This window comes from Pseudophryne corroboree, chromosome 1 (genome assembly GCF_028390025.1).
Source record: "Pseudophryne corroboree isolate aPseCor3 chromosome 1, aPseCor3.hap2, whole genome shotgun sequence".
In the NCBI taxonomy this organism is placed as follows: domain Eukaryota; kingdom Metazoa; phylum Chordata; class Amphibia; order Anura; family Myobatrachidae; genus Pseudophryne; species Pseudophryne corroboree.
The window spans coordinates 474,420,965-474,439,599 of NC_086444.1; the positions used below are offsets into that span (position 1 = coordinate 474,420,965).

At 48.7% G+C, this 18,635-nt stretch overlaps 1 protein-coding gene and 1 long non-coding RNA gene across 3 annotated transcripts in view; one reads left to right on the plus strand and one right to left on the minus strand.

Moving 5' to 3' along the window:
• The window catches only part of ERCC6L2 (ERCC excision repair 6 like 2), a 377,041-nt gene extending 358,612 nt beyond the window's left edge, over positions 1 to 18,429 (minus strand). For both annotated transcript variants that reach the window (XM_063913746.1, XM_063913745.1), the window contains exons 1-3: positions 18,330 to 18,429; positions 17,900 to 17,955; positions 6,896 to 7,320 (exon numbers count right to left, since the gene is read on the minus strand). In XM_063913746.1, coding sequence (XP_063769816.1) covers positions 6,896 to 7,320; positions 17,900 to 17,912 — 438 coding nt within the window. In that variant the 5' untranslated portion in view covers positions 17,913 to 17,955; positions 18,330 to 18,429. The remainder of the gene's footprint in view (positions 1 to 6,895; positions 7,321 to 17,899; positions 17,956 to 18,329) is intronic.
• On the plus strand, positions 14,037 to 17,894 carry LOC134894198 (uncharacterized). Its single transcript, XR_010171761.1, has 2 exons — positions 14,037 to 14,257; positions 17,702 to 17,894. It is a non-coding gene; the product is annotated as an uncharacterized LOC134894198 (long non-coding RNA).
• Positions 18,430 to 18,635: the final 206 nt, after the last annotated feature.

Consider the following 18,635-nt stretch of genomic DNA (forward strand, 5'->3'; position numbering starts at 1 on the left):
CCACAGAATGTGCAAGCTGAATTGTACTACAAATCTAGCGTGCAATAGACTGCTTAGAAGCAGGAGCACCCAGCTTGTTGGGTGCATACAATATAAACAGCAAGTCAGACTTTCTGACTCCAGCCGTCCTAACTATATATATATATATATATATATATATTTTTAGGGCCCTGACAACGTCTAGTAACTTGGAGTCCTCCAAGTCCCCAGTAGCCGCAGGCACCACAATAGGTTGTTTCAGGTGACAACGCTGACACCCCTTTAGGAAGAAACTGGAGACGAGTCCCAGTTCTGCCCTGTTCAAATGGAAAATTCTAATATGGGCTTTTGTAAAACAAAACCGCCCATTCTTTTTGACAATCGCCTGGCCGAGGCCAGGACTAACAACATGGTCACTTTCCATGTGAGATATTGGTCAACAGCATGGTCACTTTCCATGTGAGATATTTCAAATCCACAGATTTGAGCGGTTCAAACCAATATGATTTTAAGGAATCCCAACACTATGTTGAGATCTCACGGTGCCCCTAGAGGCACAAAAGAACTGTATATGGAATACACCCTTTACAATCTGGACTTCAGGAACTGAAGTCAATTTTTTTTTGGAAGAAAATCTACAGGGCCGAAATTTAAATCTTAATGAACCCCAATTTGAGGCTCAAAACACTCCTGTTTTCAGGAAGTGCAGAATCGACCTAGTTGAATTTCCTTCGTGGAGCCTTCCTGGCCTTACCCACGCAACATATTTTCACCACATGTGGTGATGACGTTGTGCGGTCACCTCCTTCCTGGCTTTGACCAAGGTAGGTATGACCTCTTATGGAATGCCTTTTTCCCTTCAGAATCCGGTATTCAACCGCCATGCCGTCAAACGCAGCCGCGGTAATTCTTGGAAAAGACATGGTACTTGCTGAAGCAAGTCCCTTCTTAGCTCCCCAGGCCCTTAGTCCTCTGTGAGCATCTCTTGAAGCTCCGGGTACCAAGTCCCTCTTGGCCCATCCGGAGCCACTAGTATAGTTCATACTCCTCTATGTCTTATAATTCTCAATACCTTGGTTATGAGAAACAGAGGAGGGAACCCATACACTGACTGGTACACCCACGGTGTTACCAGAACATCCACAGCTATCGCCTGAAGGTCTCATGACCTGGCGGAATACCTGTCCCGTTTTTCGGGCGGGACGCTATCATGTCCACCTTTGGTCTTTGCCAACGGTCCACAATCATGCTGAAAAACTTCCCTATGAAGTTTCCACTCTCCCGGGTGGAGGTCATGCCTGCTGAGGAAGTCTGCTTCCCAGTCGTCCACTCCCGGAAAGAACACTGCTGACAGTGCTATCACATGATTTTCCGCCTAGCGAAAAATCCTTGCAGTTTTGTCACTGCCCTCCTGCTTCTTGTGCCGCCCTTTCTGTTTACGTGGGCGACTGCCGTGATGTTATCCCACTGGATCAATACCGGCTGACCTTGAAGCAGAGGTCTTGCTAAGTTTAGAGCCTTATAAATTTGCTCTAAGCTTATTTATGCAGAGAGAATTCTCCAGACTTAATCACACTTCCCTGGAAATTTTTTCCCTGTGTGACTGTTCTCCAGCCTCTCAGGCTGGCCTCCGTGGTCACCGGCATCCAATCCTGAATGCCAAATCTGCGGCCCTCTAGAAGATGAGCACTCTGTAATCACCACAGGAGAGACACCCTTGTCCTTGGATATAGGGTTATCCGCTGATGCATCTGAGGATGCGATCCGGACCATTTGTCCAGCAGATCCCACCGAAGAGTTCTTGCGGGAAATCTGCCGAATGGAATTGCTTCGTAATAAGCCACCATTTTTACCAGGACTCTTGTGCAATGATGCACTGACACTTTTCCTGGTTTTAGGAGGATCCCGATTAGCTCGGATAACTCCCTGGCTTTCTCCACTGGGAGAAACACGTTTTTCTGGACTGTGTCCAGAATCATCCCTATGAACAGTAGACGTGTCATCGGAAAAAGCTGCGATTTTGGAATATTTAGAATCCACTCGTGCTGACGTAGAACTACTTAAGATAGTGCTACTCCGACCTCCAACTGTTCTCTGGACCTTGCCCTTATCAGGAAAGCGTCCATGTTTCCTTTTAAGAAAAATCATCATTCCGGCCATTACCTTGGTAAAGACCCGGGGCGCCGTGGACAACCCAAACGGCAGCGTCTGAACTGATAGTGACAGTTCTGTACCAGGAACCTGAAGTACCCTTGGTGAGAAGGGCAAATTTGGACCTGTAGGTAAGCGTCCCTGATATCCAGTGACACCATATCGTCCCCTTCTTCCTGGTTCGCTATCACTGCTCTGAGTGACTCCATCTTGATTTGAACGCTTGTATGTAAGTGTTCAAATATTTCAGATCTCACCGAGCCGGTTGGCTTCAGTACCACAATATAGTGTGGAATACTACCCCCTTCCATGTTGTAAGAGGGGTACTTTGATTATCACCTGCTGGGAATACAGCCTGTGAATTGTGTGAGGGGGAGATGTCTCGAATTTCCAATGTACACCTGGGATACTACATGTAGGATCCCGGAGTTCCCTTGCGAGTGAGCCCCCTGCGTACTGAAACTCTTGAGATGACCCCCTACCGCACCTGAGTCCGCTTGTACGGCCCCAGCGTTATGCTGCGGACTTGGCAGAAGCTGTGAGGGGCTTCTGTTCCTGGGAATGGGCTGCTTGCTGCAGTCTTCTTCCCTTTCCTCTACCCCTGGGCAGATATGACTGGCCTTTGCCCGCCTGCCCCTATGGGGACGAAAGGACTGAGACTGAAAAGACTGTGTCCTTTTTTTTGCCGATATGTGATTCGGGGTAACAAAAAGTGGATTTTTCAGCTGTTGCCATGGCCACCAGGTCCGATGGACCGCCCCTTTATACGGCAATACTTCCACATGCCGTCTGGAATCTGCCTCACCTGACCACTGTCGTGTCTTCGTCTGGCAGATATGTAAATCACATTTACTCTTGATGCCAGAATGCAAATATCCCTCTGCGCATCACGCATATATAGAAATGCATCCTTAAAATGCTCTATAGTCAATAAAATCTTGTCCCTGTCAAGGGTATCAAAATTTTCAGTCAGGAAATCCGACCAAGCCCCCTCAGCGCTGCACATCCAGGCTGAGGCGATTGCTGGTCGTAGTATAACACCAGTATGTGTGTATATACTGTCATGATATTTTTCAGCTTCCTATCAGCTGGCTTCTTGAGGGCGGCCGTATTTAGAGACGGTAACGCCATGTTTTTATAAGCGTGTGAGCGCCTTATCCACCCTAAGGTGTGTTTCCCAACTCGCCCTTACTTCTGGCGGGAAAGGGTATACCGCCCATAACTTTCTATCGGAGGAACCCCACGTATCATCACACACTTCATTTAATTTATCTGATTCAGGCAAAACTACAAGTAGTTTATTCACACCCTACAAAATACCCTTATTTGTGGTACTTGTAGTATCAGAAATATGTAACAGCTCCTTCATTGCCCTTAACATGTAACTCGTGGCCCTAAAGGAAAATTACGTATGTTTCTTCACCGTCGACACTGGGGTCAGTGTCCATGTCTGTGTCTGTCGACCGACTGAGGTAAATGGGCGTTTTTACAAGCCCCTGACGGTGTCTGAGACGCCTGGACCGGTACTAATTTGTCCGCCGGCCATCTCATGTCGTCAACCGTCTTGCAGCGTGTTGACATTATCACGTAATTCCATAAGTAGACCATCCATTCCGGTGTCGACTCCCTAGAGAGTGACATCAACATTACAGGCAATTTGCTCCGCCTCCTCACCAACATTTTCCTCATACATGTCGACACACACGTACCGACATACAGCACACACACAGGGAATGCTCTGATAGAGGACAGGACCCACTAGCCCTTTGGGGAGACAGAGGGAGAGTTTGCCAGCACACACCAAAAGCGCTATAATGTATATAACAACCCTAGAAGGTGTTGTTTCTATATATGCGCTCTTAATATATCATTATATCGCCAATTTATGCCCCCCTTCTCTTTTAACCCTGTTTCTGTAGTGCAGTGCAGGGGAGAGTGGGAGCCTTCCTCACCAGCGGAGCTGATCAGGAAAATGGCGCTGAGTGCTGAGGAGAATAAGCTCCGCCCCCTTTTCGGCGGGCTTTTCCTCCCGGTTTTTTAATAACTGGCCTGGGTTAAAATACATACATATAGCCTTAATGGCTATATGTGATGTATTTATTTGCCAAATAGGTATTTATATTGCTGCCCAGGGCGCCCCCAGCAGCGCCCTGCACCCTCCGTGACCGTGTCAGTGAGCCGTGTGACAACAATGGCGCACAGCTGCAGTGCTGTGCGCTACCTCTCTGAAGACTGTGAAGTCTTCTGCCGCCTGTTTCCGGACCTCCGTTCCGCCGTCTTTCTTCAGCGTCTGTAAGGGGGATCGGCGGCGCGGCTCCGGGACGAACCCCAGGCTGACCTGTGTTCCGACTCCCTCTGGAGCTCAGTGTCCAGTAGCCTAAGACTTCAATCCTCCTGCACGCAGGTGAGTTGCCAGTCTCTCCCCTAAGTCCCTCGTTGCAGTGATCCTGTCGCCAGCAGGAATCACTGATTAGAAACCTAAAAAAAAACTTTACTAAATAGCTCCTTAAGAGAGCCATCCAGTTTGCACCCTTCTCGGACGGGCACAAAAACCTAACTGAGGCTTGGAGGAGGGTCATAGGGGGAGGAGCCAGTACACACCATGTGACCTAAAAAGCTTTTTAGATGTGCCCTGTCTCCTGCGGAGCCCGCTAATCCCCATGGTCCTGACGGAGTCCCCAGCATCCACTAGGACGTTAGAGAAAAATACATTTTAAAAAAAATAAGAAGGCACGTTTTGAGTTTGCCAAAAGGCATGTGGACGACGCCCCAAATGTATGCAGAAAGGTGCTCTCGTCAGATGAGACTAAAATTTTACTTTTCGGCCACCAAGGAAAACGCTATGTCTGGCGCAAACCCAACACATCCCATCACCCCAAGAACACCATCCTCACAGTGAAACATGGTAGTGGCAGCATCATGCTGTGAGGATGTTTTTCAGCAGCAGGAACTGGTAAACTGTTTCGAGTCGATGGAAAGATGGAAGGTGCCAAATACTGGGATATTCTTGAGCAAAACCTGCCTGCCTGTGATTTGAGACTGGGGCGGAGGTTCACCTTCCAGCAGGTCAGTGACCCGAAGCATACTGCTAAAGCAACACTCAAGTGGCTTAAATGGAAACATTTAAATGTGTTGGAATGTTCTAGTCAGAGCCTAGATCTCAATCCAATTGAGAATCTGTGGTCAGACTTGAAGATTGCTGTTCACAAGCGGAAACCATCCAACATGAAGGAGGTGGAGCAGTTTTGCCTTGAGGATTGGGCAAAAATCCCAGTGGCAAGATGTGGCAAGTTCATAGAGACTTATCCAAAGCAACTTGCAGCTGTAATTGCCGCAAAATATGGCTCTAAAAAGTACTGACTTTAGCGGGGTGAATAATTATGCACGCTGAAGTTTTCTGTTATTTTGTCCTATTTGTTGTTTGCTTCACAATAAAAAAAAAAAATCTTAAAAGTTGTAGACATGTTCTGTGAATGAAATGATGCAAACCTTCAAACATTCCATTTTAATTCCAGGTTTTGAGGCAAAAAAACATGAAAAATGCAAAGGGGGGTGAATACTTTAGCAAGGCACTGTATGGGCAGGGGAGACTCTGCTGGTTTTCTTGAGGTGAGGGAGGTTGCGGGCAGTGTGGAGACTGTGCTGCTGTTCTGGGGGCGTTGCGGATAAGCCACTGTTGCAGACAGGAAGATGGATGGACAGCATGTTCCAGCCGGCTCTTGCCTCACCTGACAGGTCTTGGTACTCTGTTGTTCCAGCATCCAGCACTGATGTCAGTGTGCCTGCTGCTCCGGTGCCGATGTCAGTGTGACCATTGCTGCTAGCGTTAATGACAGGTCAGTGCTATGACAAGGAGGACCTCTGCTGGGGCTGTAACAAGGGGTACAGATGCTGACACTGTGACGAGGGGAGGGGGGCTTGTGTCCATCTAATTATCGGTTAGTTGGGGAAAACATTAAAACAGGTTTGATTTTCACAACTAGTTGGAACAACCGTTTTTTGCCGTTTGGGAGCAAAAAAATTATTATCGTTTGCTTTCATACACTGCCAGATTATTATTAGCAGTGTGCAAAAATTATTGGAGTGATTTAGTTCTGATATATGGCCAGCTTAATGTAGTGAACTGTACTAAACTGCATTTAACTGTAGAACTCGGAACATAATTCAGTAATTGTTCATATTTACACATACTAAAAAGAATAATAAAACACATTTTTTATTATTTTCTAATGCACTCTGCTCTTAAGTTATTTGAATTGTTTTGTTAAGTCCAAAAAGGAAAGGACCCGATGTGCACATACAACAACTGTTATACCCTAGGGCCCTTATTGAGTCAGGTGTAATCACAAGTTGTGTTTTCAGCCACAACTTGCGTATGTGCGTCTTTTCACAATGCCCCTCTTTGTACAGGCACATGCCTGACCCGCAACTACTGTACGTAAGACTAGGGAGCATGGACTGTGCTGAAATGGGTGATGTGAACACATGCAGTCACACACTGTGACTCAAATGCCCTGAGAGCAGCAGTAATCACAGCTTGCTGGAAGGGCCTGACTTGTGGGTGCAAGGTGCACACAGATGATGATTGTGTCTGATTGGTATATGAAAAAGTCATACAATAGGCTCAGAGAAAGACAACTGACACTGCATTGTTGCTTTAAGTAGGATCCTATAATAATAATAATAATAGCATATAGTAAGCTGAAACATAATTAATAGAATGCATGCGTTACCCAAAGCACGTAAATACCAAGTGAATACATACCTGTATTGTCTTTCCAAGTCCCATGTCATCACCAAGGATACATCCTGTTGATCGAACGTAGTGTTCATACAAGAATTGGACACCATCTCTTTGGTAGTCCCGTAAATACCTATTGATAGTGTAAGGAACAACAACCCCAGTGTTCGATAATAGGAAATCTACTCCAGGAGCTGTGGGTCTCCTGTCTGGGAAATTAGGTTTCTCCAAATCTTCATCATCAAACATTGACGTGTTCCAGGAGTTGCGGAAGTCTGAGGATTTACAAAGCTGTGATAATGAGACCTTCTTTTCTGTTGCATCAGAAAATAAAACCACTGCATAAGATAAACCCGTCTCTTTGTATTCAATGGACTTCACAACAGCTTCTTTAAGATCACCCTTTTCAGAGTAAGGGGCAAAGCACTTATCTTTAGTGTTCCATAAGTCTGCAATAACACGAAAACAAAATATGTAAATGTAAGTACTGATATAAATCACGGGAAGGGTTTAACAAAATGTAGATATAGATATACAAGAAACATCTTCTGCCACAGGATGTTCTGCAATTCACCACAAAACACTTTCACACCTTCTTGTAGTTACCTAGTACTGAAAACTAAAGCCTTTTAACTGACCACATGTGACTGTTCACTCTGAATCTGCCATCTGCATCTCTGATTCAAACTGAAATTATAATTTCACCAAAACTACATTTTCAGTTATGGACAAAATAACATAGGGGCAGATGTATTAAGCCTGGAGAAGTGATAAAGCAGTTATAAGTGCAAGGTGATAACACACTAACCTATCAGTACGGCAGGGGCTGGCTGGCAACTTTTAGCCTGGGGCGCAAATGAAATCAAGTGGCCTGGCTTCTTTACCAGCACATGGCAATGGCAAAATGGATGTGGCAGATAAAAAACTGCAGACGTGGTTTATCAAATGGGGAAGCAGTTTAAATGTGTAGTGAAATGTCTGAAAAATCATTATGTCCAGAGGCAGAACTCTGGGAGGCAACGGAGTCATCTGCTGCCGGGCTCCTGCTCTGAAGGGGGCCACCTCTCCTCCCATTCTGTGACACCATTGAATTAAGTTAATTGATAGCTGTCGCTGTCTTTTCAGTGGCCGACTTTCTCACTGGTCCCTGCACCTTATATATCACACCCTCTTTATTATACTGAATATACACATTTTACAAGTGTCACACCCAGGATTAGAAACCACAACCTATTACACTGGAAGCAGACACCTTACTGATGAAGCTGTTTGCTCCTGTATAGGAAATATGAGAATTTTAACTATATGAAGATACTTCTCTGACAATTACACGTAACTTCATGTAGTTAGAAATCTCATGCTTACTGTACAGGACCAGATACCTCCATCAGTAAAGTGTCTGCTGTTAGTGTAACATGTCATGGGCTCTAATCCTTGGTATAACTGCTAAGAAATTTGTGATTTAAAATAAAAGACAATTAAATGCAGTATATTATTTTTTTTTCAGAACACTCCACACACACACACACACACACACACACACACACACACACACACACACACACATTTATCTTAATATAGGAAATAGGGGGGCACCAATATTTATCTTGCCTCCAGGCGACTGTGACGAACTTACGCCACTGATTATGTCTAAGAACAAACCATCACATACCAGCCCTGTCTGACAAACAGAAACTATTCTACTGACTTATATAAAACATAGGAAAAAATGGGGCAGATGTATTAATCTGGAGAAGGCATAAGGAAGTGATAAACCAGTGATAAGTGCACAAGCCAATCAGCTCCAATTTGTAAATTAACAGTTAGGATCTGATTGGCTGGTGCGATTATCACTTGTACTTTATCACTTCCTTATACCGTCTCCAGGTTAATACATCCGCACCAATGGGCCTATTTCAGGTGTGGTTGGAGCTGCTATCACTTCCTTGGAAGCAGCAGTGATAGCACTGTATGGTGATGCAGCAGGAGGAATCTATTACAAGTAGACACCTCCTGCTGCAGTAGTGATCTGACCTGCATCCTAGTACTCAGCATTGGATTACTGACTCCCCATCGGGCAGCTTGTAGAGATTCCCGGCCTCTTTTCTCCCCCTAAACATCAGCGACATGCCTCCGTTATGGGAAACTGAGAACACTGCCATCCCTCGCTGCCCCAAAATGGAAGCAGACTATCTATTACTGACAATCTGCTGCCATCCTACTTTCTACATCGCAGGACCCATTTGTGCTTGCACTCAACAGGTCCTGCGCATGAGCAAAGTAACGATAATGGGGGTGATTCCGAGTTGTTCGCTCGCTAGCTGCTTTTAGCAGCATTGCACACGCTAAGCCGCCGCCCTCTGGGAGTGTATCTTAGCTTAGCAGAAGTGCGAACGAAAGATTAGCAGAATTGCGAATAGAAATTTCTTAGCAGTTTCTGAGTAGCTCCAGACTTACTCAGCCATTGCGACCAGCTCAGTCCTTTTCGTTCCTGGTTTGATGTCACAAACACACCCAGCATTTGCCCAACCACTCTACCGTTTCTCCAGCCACTCCTGCGTTTTGCAACTCGAACGCCTGCGTTTTTCCGCACACTCCCATAAAACGGCCAGTTTCTGACAAGAAACAGCCACTTTCTGTCAATCACACTACGATCAGCAGAGCGATGAAAAAGCTTTGTTATGCCGTAAGTAAAATACCTAACTTTTGTGTAAAATAACTAAACGCATGCGCTCTGCAAACCTTGCGCATGCGCAGTAAGCGACTAATCGCAGTATAGCGAAAATCGGCAACGAGCGAAGAACTCGGAAAGACCCCCAATAAGTAGGAACATACAGATGACGCAGAGTAAGCATCAGTTTATAGTGTATGGGACAATGCATGTACATAGATGTGTTTTTTTTGCCACAAACTATAGCACCTATCAAGTTGCTGATGATTTTCAGGTGGTGCTGCACGGTGTCAGTGGGCACAGGTGAGCTGCATAGTACCAGTGTGCAAAGGGTGAGGGCACAGGGGGGTGCAAGGTGTCAGCGGGCACAGGTGAGCTGCATAGTACCAGTGTGCAAAGGGTGAGGGCACAGGGGGGTGCATGGTGTCAGTGGGCACAGGTGGGATGCATAGTAACAGTGTGCACAGGGTGGGGGAACAGGGGGGCTGCATAGTACCAGTGTACACAGGCTGGGGGCACAGGTGGATGCACGGTGTCAGTGGGCACAGGTGGGGCTGCATAGTACCAGTGTACACAGGGTGGGGGTACAGGGGGGATGCACGGTGTTAGTAGGCACAGGTGGGGCTGCATAGTACCAGTGTACACAGGGTGGGGGTACAGGGGGATGCACGGTGTCAGTGGGCACAGGTGGGGCTGCATAGTACCAGTGTACACAGGGTGAGGGCACAGGGGGATGTACTGTGTCAGTGGACACAGGTGGGGCTGCATAGTACCAGTGTACACAGGGTGGAGGTACAGGGGGGATGCACGGTGTCAGTGGGCACAGGTGGGGCTGCATAGTATCAGTGTACACAGGGTGGGGGTACAGGGGGATGCACGGTGTCAGTGGGCACAGGTGGGGCTGCATAGTACCAGTGTACACAGGGTGGGGGAACAGGGGGGCTGCATAGTACCAGTGTACACAGGCTAGGGGCACAGGTGGATGCACGGTGTCAGTGGGCACAGGTGGGGCTGCATAGTACCAGTGTACACAGGGTGGGGGTACAGGGGGGATGCACGGTGTCAGTGGGCACAGGTGGGGCTGCATAGTACCAGTGTACACAGGGTAGGGGTACAGGGGGGATGCACGGTGTCAGTGGGCACAGGTGGGGCTGCATAGTACCAGCGTACACAGGGTGGGGGTACAGGTGGATGCACGGTGTCAGTGGGCACAGGTGGGGCTGCATAGTACCAGTGTACACAGGGTGAGGGCACAGGGGAGATGCACGGTGTCAGTGGGGACAGGTGGGATGCATATTACCAGTGTACACAGGGTGGGGGCACAGGGGGGATGCACATTATTAGTGGGGACAGGTGGGATGCATAGTACCAGTGTACACAGGGTGGGAGCACAGGGGGGATGCACGGTGTCAGTGGGCACAGGTGGGCTCCATAATACCAGTGTACACAGGGTGGGGGCACAGGGGAGATGCACAGTATCAGTGGGGACATGTGGGATGCATAGTACCAGTGTGCACAGGGTGGGGGCGCAGGGGGGATGCACGGTGTCAGTGGGCACAGGTGGGGCTGCATAGTACCAGTGTACACAGGGTGAGGGCACAGGGGAGATGCACGGTGTCAGTGGGGACAGGTGGGATGCATAGTACCAGTGTACACAGGCTGGGGGCACAGGTGGATGCACGGTGTCAGTGGGCACAGGTGGGGCTGCATAGTACCAGTGTACACAGGGTGGGAGCACAGGGGGGATGCACGGTGTCAGTGGGCACAGGTGGGGCTGCATAGTACCAGTGTACACAGGGTGGGGGCACAGGGGAGATGCACGGTGTCAGTGGGCACAGGTGGGGCTGCATAGTACCAGTGTACACAGGGTGAGGGCACAGGGGAGATTCACGGTGTCAGTGGGGACAGGTGGGATGCATAGTACCAGTGTACACAGGCTGGGGGCACAGGTGGATGCACGGTGTCAGTGGGCACAGGTGGGGCTGCATAGTACCAGTGTACACATGGTGGGAGCACAGGGGGGATGCACGGTGTCAGTGGGCACAGGTGGGGCTGCACAGTACCAGTGTACACAGGGTGTGGAGATGCACGGTGTCAGTGGGCACAGGTGGGGCTGCATAGTACCAGTGTACACAGGGTGGGGGCACAGGGGAGATGCATGGTGTCAGTGGGCACAGGTGGGGCTGCATAGTACCAGTGTACACAGGGTGGGGGCACAGGGGAGATGCACGGTGTCAGTGGGCACAGGTGGGGCTGCATAGTACCAGTGTACACAGGGTGAGGGCACAGGGGAGATGCACGGTGTCAGTGGGGACAGGTGGGATGCATAGTACCAGTGTACACAGGCTGGAGGCACAGGTGGATGCACGGTGTCAGTGGGCACAGGTGGGGCTGCATAGTACCAGTGTGCACAGGGTGAGGACACAGGGGGGATGCACGGTGTCAGTGGGCACAAGTGGGGCTGCACAGTACCTGTGTGCACAGGGTGGGGGCGCAGGGGGGATGCACGGTGTCAGTGGGCACAGGTGGGGCTGCATAGTACCAGTGTACACAGGGTGGGGGCACAGGGGAGATGCACGGTGTCAGTGGGCACAGGTGGGGCTGCATAGTACCAGTGTACACAGGGTGGGGGCACAGGGGAGATGCACGGTGTCAGTGGGCACAGGTGGGGCTGCATAGTACCAGTGTACACAGGGTGAGGGCATGGTGTCAGTGGGCACAGGTGGGGCTGCATAGTACCAGTGTACACAGGGTGGGGGCACAGGGGAGATGCACGGTGTCAGTGGGGACAGGTGGGATGCATAGTACCAGTGTACACAGGCTGGAGGCACAGGTGGATGCACGGTGTCAGTGGGCACAGGTGGGGCTGCATAGTACCAGTGTGCACAGGGTGAGGACACAGGGGGGATGCACGGTGTCAGTGGGCACAAGTGGGGCTGCACAGTACCTGTGTGCACAGGGTGGGGGCGCAGGGGGGATGCACGGTGTCAGTGGGCACAGGTGGGGCTGCATAGTACCAGTGTACACAGGGTGAGGGCACAGGGGAGATGCACGGTGTCAGTGGGGACAGGTGGGATGCATAGTACCAGTGTACACAGGCTGGAGGCACAGGTGGATGCACGGTGTCAGTTCAGTGGGCACAGGTGGGGCTGCATAGTACCAGTGTACACAGGGTGGGGGCACAGGGGGGATGCACATTATTAGTGGGGATAGGTGGGATGCATAGTACCAGTGTACACAGGGTGGGAGCACAGGGGGGATGCATGGTGTCAGTGGGCACAGGTGGGCTCCATAATACCAGTGTACACAGGGTGGGGGCACAGGGGAGATGCACAGTATCAGTGGGGACATGTGGGATGCATAGTACCAGTGTGCACAGGGTGGGGGCGCAGGGGGGATGCACGGTGTCAGTGGGCACAGGTGGGGCTGCATAGTACCAGTGTACACATGATGGGGGCACAGGGGGGATGCATGGTGTCAGTGGGCACAGATTGGGGGCTACATAGTACCAGTGTACACAGTGTGGGGGCACAGGGGGATGCATGGTGTCTGTGGACACAGGTGGAGCAGCATAGTGCCAGTGTACACAGGGTGGGGTCAGAGGGGAGCTGCACAGTGACAGAGTATATAAAATGAGGGAACAGGTGGAACCGCACAGTGTCAATGCACATGGGGGTAGAGCTTTACAGTGTCAGTGTCTACAAAGTGGGGGCAGAGGTGAAGCTATACAGTACAATAACAGTGGGGGTAATTCCAAGTTGATCGCAGTAGGAAATTTTTTAGCAGTTGGGCAAAACCATGTGCACTGCAGGGGAGGCAGATATAACATTTCCAGAGAGAGTTAGATTTGGGTGGGTTATTTTGTTTCTGTGCAGGGTAAATACTGGCTGCTTTATTTTTACACTGCAAATTAGATTGCAGATTGAACACACCCCACCCAAATCTAACTCTCTCTGCACATGTTATATCTGCCTCCCCTGCAGTGCACATGGTTTTGCCCAACTGCTAAAAAATTTCCTGCTGCGATCAACTTGGAATTACCCCCAGTGTTCTGGTTTTTATCTGCTTTAGTTTGCAGACAGCTGCTGACTCCCAATACAATCTCTCCAAAGGTGGAGCTAGCCCAGAAGTTCATTCTTTATGCATGGAGTTCACATAGCACTATTCTAGACTGCTCCTAGCTGTACTGGCCTCTGCCGCCCCCACCCTGTACATACTCCAGCAGAAGGAAGAGCAGCCCACCTCCTCCAAAAAGCCCCGGACACTTTATCCACTCTCCAGCCCCTAGGGCAGGCATGTCGAAACTGTGGCCCTCCAGCTGTTGAGAAACTACACATCCCAGCATGCCTTGACACAGCTTTAGCATTCTCTGACAGCAAAACTGTGTCAAGGCATGCTGGGATATGTAGTTTCACAACAGCTGGAGGGCCGCAGTTTGGACATGCCTGCCCTAGGGTCTTGGGAAAGGACATCTGGCTCCCCATTGGTCAGCGGTGGCCATTTTCTTTGAGCTTGCTATGGGGGCAGCCATTTTCATAGCCCCTGCTTGTTCAGCAGCCAGACAGGGGAGTTAAAAGTTATAACTCAGAGCAGACAGAAGCAGTCGAACCTTTGTTTGCCTCTCGCAGCCAGGCGGCCCTGGATCGCTTACATTTTACTGGCCCAGGGGGCAGATGGCACCCTGTCCCCCTTGCTAGCCAGCCTCTGCATTACAGGTATGAAAAATGACAGTTAGGAGCTCATTGGCTGGTGCGTTATTACCTTGCACATATCTCTGCTGGGTGGTCTTCAGTATGCCGACTGACGGGATCCCGGCGCACAGTATACCGGCGCCGGGATCCCGACAGCCGGCATACAGACACTTATTCCACGAGGGAGAATAAAATAGCGTGTCTATCATTTAGATTATTTCTGTTGCACTCTACATGCTCCAGCAAACATGACATTCTTTCAGATAGGCAGTGTGTTGCTCAATGCAGGAACACAGCAAAGCAGTGGCAGGTGTTAAGGCGCCTACACACGGTGCGATTCTGCCTAAATGCCGATTTTGACTTTGCTATCTCCCTTAAACTCCGCTGAGCCCAGAACGACCGATATTAACTATACACACAGTGCAATTTTGTCTATATACAATTTTGACAATACTGGAAAGTAGATTGAACACTCTCTAGTGAAAATTTACCTGCCTGCACTGTCTATTTTCTCTTGCGATACAGACCCGCAGTAGCGTGCAGCGGTATTGCATGCTGTATACACACGGGGGGGGGGGGGGGGGGGGGGTCATTCCGAGTTGATCGTAGCTGTGCTACATTTAGCACAGCTATGATCAAGAACAGACATGCAGAGGGGCGCCCAGCACAGGATTAGCCCGCCCCGCATGTCAGTCCCTGCCCTGTCGCTGAAATACAAAAGCATCGCACAGCGGCGATGCCTTTATACTTCAGGAGTAGCTCCCGGCCAGCGCAGCTTTTGCGTGCTGGCAGGGAGCTACTCGTCGCTGCCCAACTCTCAGCAGCTGCGTGTGACGTCACGCAGCCGCTGCGACCCGCCCCCCACACGGCCCCACAAAGCGGCGGCCAAGCGCCGCCGTGCCGCCCCCACCCACCTCTGCCTGTCAATCAGGCAGAGGCAATCGCTAGTTAACAACAGCCGTCGGCTGTCAGCCATGCGTCGGCACGCGCAGTTCTGACCTGAATGCTGCACTGCGAACAACTGCAGCAAGCGTTCAGGTCAGAATGACCCCAACGGTGCGATAAGTACTATGTTTTCTACCGATATGGACTATATAGTCCATATCAGTAGTTCATATTGCACTGTGTTTATGTGGCTTAAGAGATCATCTGGATAGGTTGACTTCTGGTAAAGTAAGCTCTTTGGGACCTAGTTTTATATAAAATTCTAATTTTTGGTTGGCAGTCTCCTTTAGTCCTCCGTCTGTAACAGTAATACAGTGCTTGGAAAATAACAGTATCCTCATTGCATTGGCTTTAGAAACGGGATGTAGGTGTCATCCCGGCTTTCGGGATCCCAACACCGGAATCCTGAACATAAGTATGCCGGGAGGGTTAGGATTAGGCTGCGGGGGAGGGGTAGGGTTAGGCTGCATGGGGGGGGTTAGGCTGCGGGGAAGAAGGGTTAGGGTTAGGCTGCTGGAAGGGAGGGTTAGGTTTAAGGTTACTTTGCTCCAGCGCCCCTGTCGGAATTTCAGACTGTAGAGATACGGGTGTCGGTATTCTGACTGCCGGCATCTTGACTGCCAGTATCCCATACCAAACCCTTATAGGCCCTACGCACTGGCCGATTTTTAGAAAGATATGAACGATCTCGTTCATATCTTTCAGTGTGGAGACTCCAGCGATGAACGATGCGCGGCCCCGCGCTCATTCATCGCTGGTCTCCCGTCGGCTGTGCATGCAGGCCAATATGGACGATCTCGTCCATATTTGCCTGCACTTCAATGCAGCCGCGTGACGGGGGGAGTGAAGAAACTTCACTCCCCCCGTCACTGCCCCCCCGCCGCCGGGTCGCTCGTCGGCCGTATCCGCCGTCGGGCAGCTCGGCGGCGGATCGGCTAGTGTATAGGGCCCCTTAGTAACATCTCTGGGTCTCAAAGCATATGAACAAATATATGTTTAATTCAGAACACCCATGATTTACACAGGTTCTGTGGCTGGCTAAATTTAAGCCTGTATTTCACCTGTTTTTAATCAGTCACAGAACCTTTGTAAGTCATACTTAAACCCCCACGTGCCTAATTTTTGGACATAAGTAGCCAGGAGTGATCATGCAGCAGGACCAGGGGTTGGGGGCTTGTTGCATTTAGTATCATCTGGACCTTTCCAACTTACTTAAGAAAGAAAAGCGGTATTCAGTAGTGTGGACTATTCTTCTGTCAATCTGGGAAGGATCCCTGAAATTAGTGAATCTCCCGGACATTTAAGGAGAGTAGACAAGAATGCTTTAAAGTCAAACTGTGGAAAGATGTTTAATTTATCTGAATAACATTCATATATATATGAAGGGGGGCTCCAAGTATCACAACATGTGCAATCTAAAAATATCTCCCAAGGCTGATTTCATTTCGCAATTGAAGCTCCTAATTATCTCACTCCGTATAGAGATATAGCTAAAGAGAGGAGGTAATAGCTGCCTAGCATTACCTGGATCCCCCTGATTACCAGGGGTTATGTTCTATCCAGGAAAAATACAACACATCTTTCTCAAACTAGGTCAGTACTTATGTTGACGCTACACTTTTATGTGATATATACGAAGAGGAAACGCACTCTGTCAGTGCCTACTCTGATTCCTAGTAAGTTATACGCTGTTCACACAGCTGTAAAAACCTGGGTTATTGATGGGTTAACCCAGGTTGTGGCTTGATGCGAAAGGGTCTCAAAATAATAACCTAGGTCCAGGGACCTGGGTTGGTCCGGGTTACGGGGCAGTGTGAACGGGTGACCCAGGTCCTTTCCAAACCCTATGGAGAGCCGGCTCACCGACAATGGAGATGATGTCATCTCCAAGCACCAGCAGAGAAGCCCTGGCAATATCCCAGGTCCAGCCTGTGGTGTGAATGGGTTTCAAGCCACTGTGACACAGCCTAAAACCCATTTTCAGTGACTCCAGATTGCAGTGTGAAAGGGATATTATTCCACCTCTCCTTCAGCGCCGGCCCTCGCTAACACCTATCCTTCTTGTGTCCCTTCACCTCACAAGACGCACCTCTCTGATCACACCAAATTGGGAGTTATAGGTCTTATGTGTCGGGTATGTGATTAATAAACAACGCTCTCCATGTTGCTTACATCCATTAAAGCTGCTGCCACACTAAGGGAGTTATTCAGAGTTCTTAGCAAACCAAAAAAGTTAGCCATTGGGCAAAACCATGTGCAGTGCAGGTGGGGCAGATGTAACATGTGCAGAGAAAGTTAGATTTGGGTGGGGTGTGTTCAAACTGAAATCTAAATTGCAGTGCAAAAATAAAGCAGCCAATATTTACTCTGCACAGAAACAATATAACCCACCCGAATATAAATCTTAACAACTCTGAATAACCTGCTAAGATCTCTGAAATCCTCCAGTACGCAATGAAATGAATAGTACCTATGTCTGTGTTACCTCCCACTTTAGAAGTATTTACTTTTCTGATTTCATAGATATGAGTTAGGGATGGCTATCTGAAACTGACAGTTGGCTACCATCGATATCCCTGAACCAATGGAAAAGCATGTTGCAGTAACGCGGCCACTATTCGATGTCCATCCCAAATATGAGTATGTTTTGTAAATTAAGGATAGCGTATTTATAACACATGCAGTATAAGTAATAAACATGACTGGTTTTATTGTACTTGCCTTGTAAATCCATTTTTAGTTTTCAAACTTCAAATATCATTTGGCTTCATGGATTCCTGAAACACAGCCAGCACTAATGTTACAGATGAAGGAGCTTTTAATGATAGCAACAACAATAAAAGCATGCAATGGCAACATACCATTATCTTCACTCTTAATCTAATTTGCAACACTTATAATGTACATTATATTTTACGTATTTATTATAAGATGTGTTAAACAATAAAGTGACTTGAAGCAAGCTATGTCACAGGAGGTAATGTAGCAGTGTTTACATTCAGGCTGTGCAGAAATCACTGTGTGTGCACCCAGCAAATGCTGTGTTTTACGTGTCCATTCCTCCACAGTCTGATGGGTTGTGCTACATGTGCCCATATACTCCCCTGTTACATGCCGATATCACATAATAACCCTGCTTGTCATGATCTACCTGCTGATGATGAGCTGTGTACATAACCAGCTGCTGCTGCTCCCATGATCCCTTGCCTGCAGCCTGCCAAGGAAATACATTTTACTTTCGGTTTCAGCCTCGACACTTTCAACAATAATTGAATAAACGCTGAGGACGATAGACGCTTTGTTAGGGGCAAACTAACAAAATGTTGTTAGATATATTGAACTTACTGATATTTTTATTTATTTAAATAGGGACAGATTATTTAACATTTGAAACGAATCAGTGGAGGTGCTGTATTGTACTTCGAGTAAGCTAAGCAGCCCAGTTGTTATATTGTTG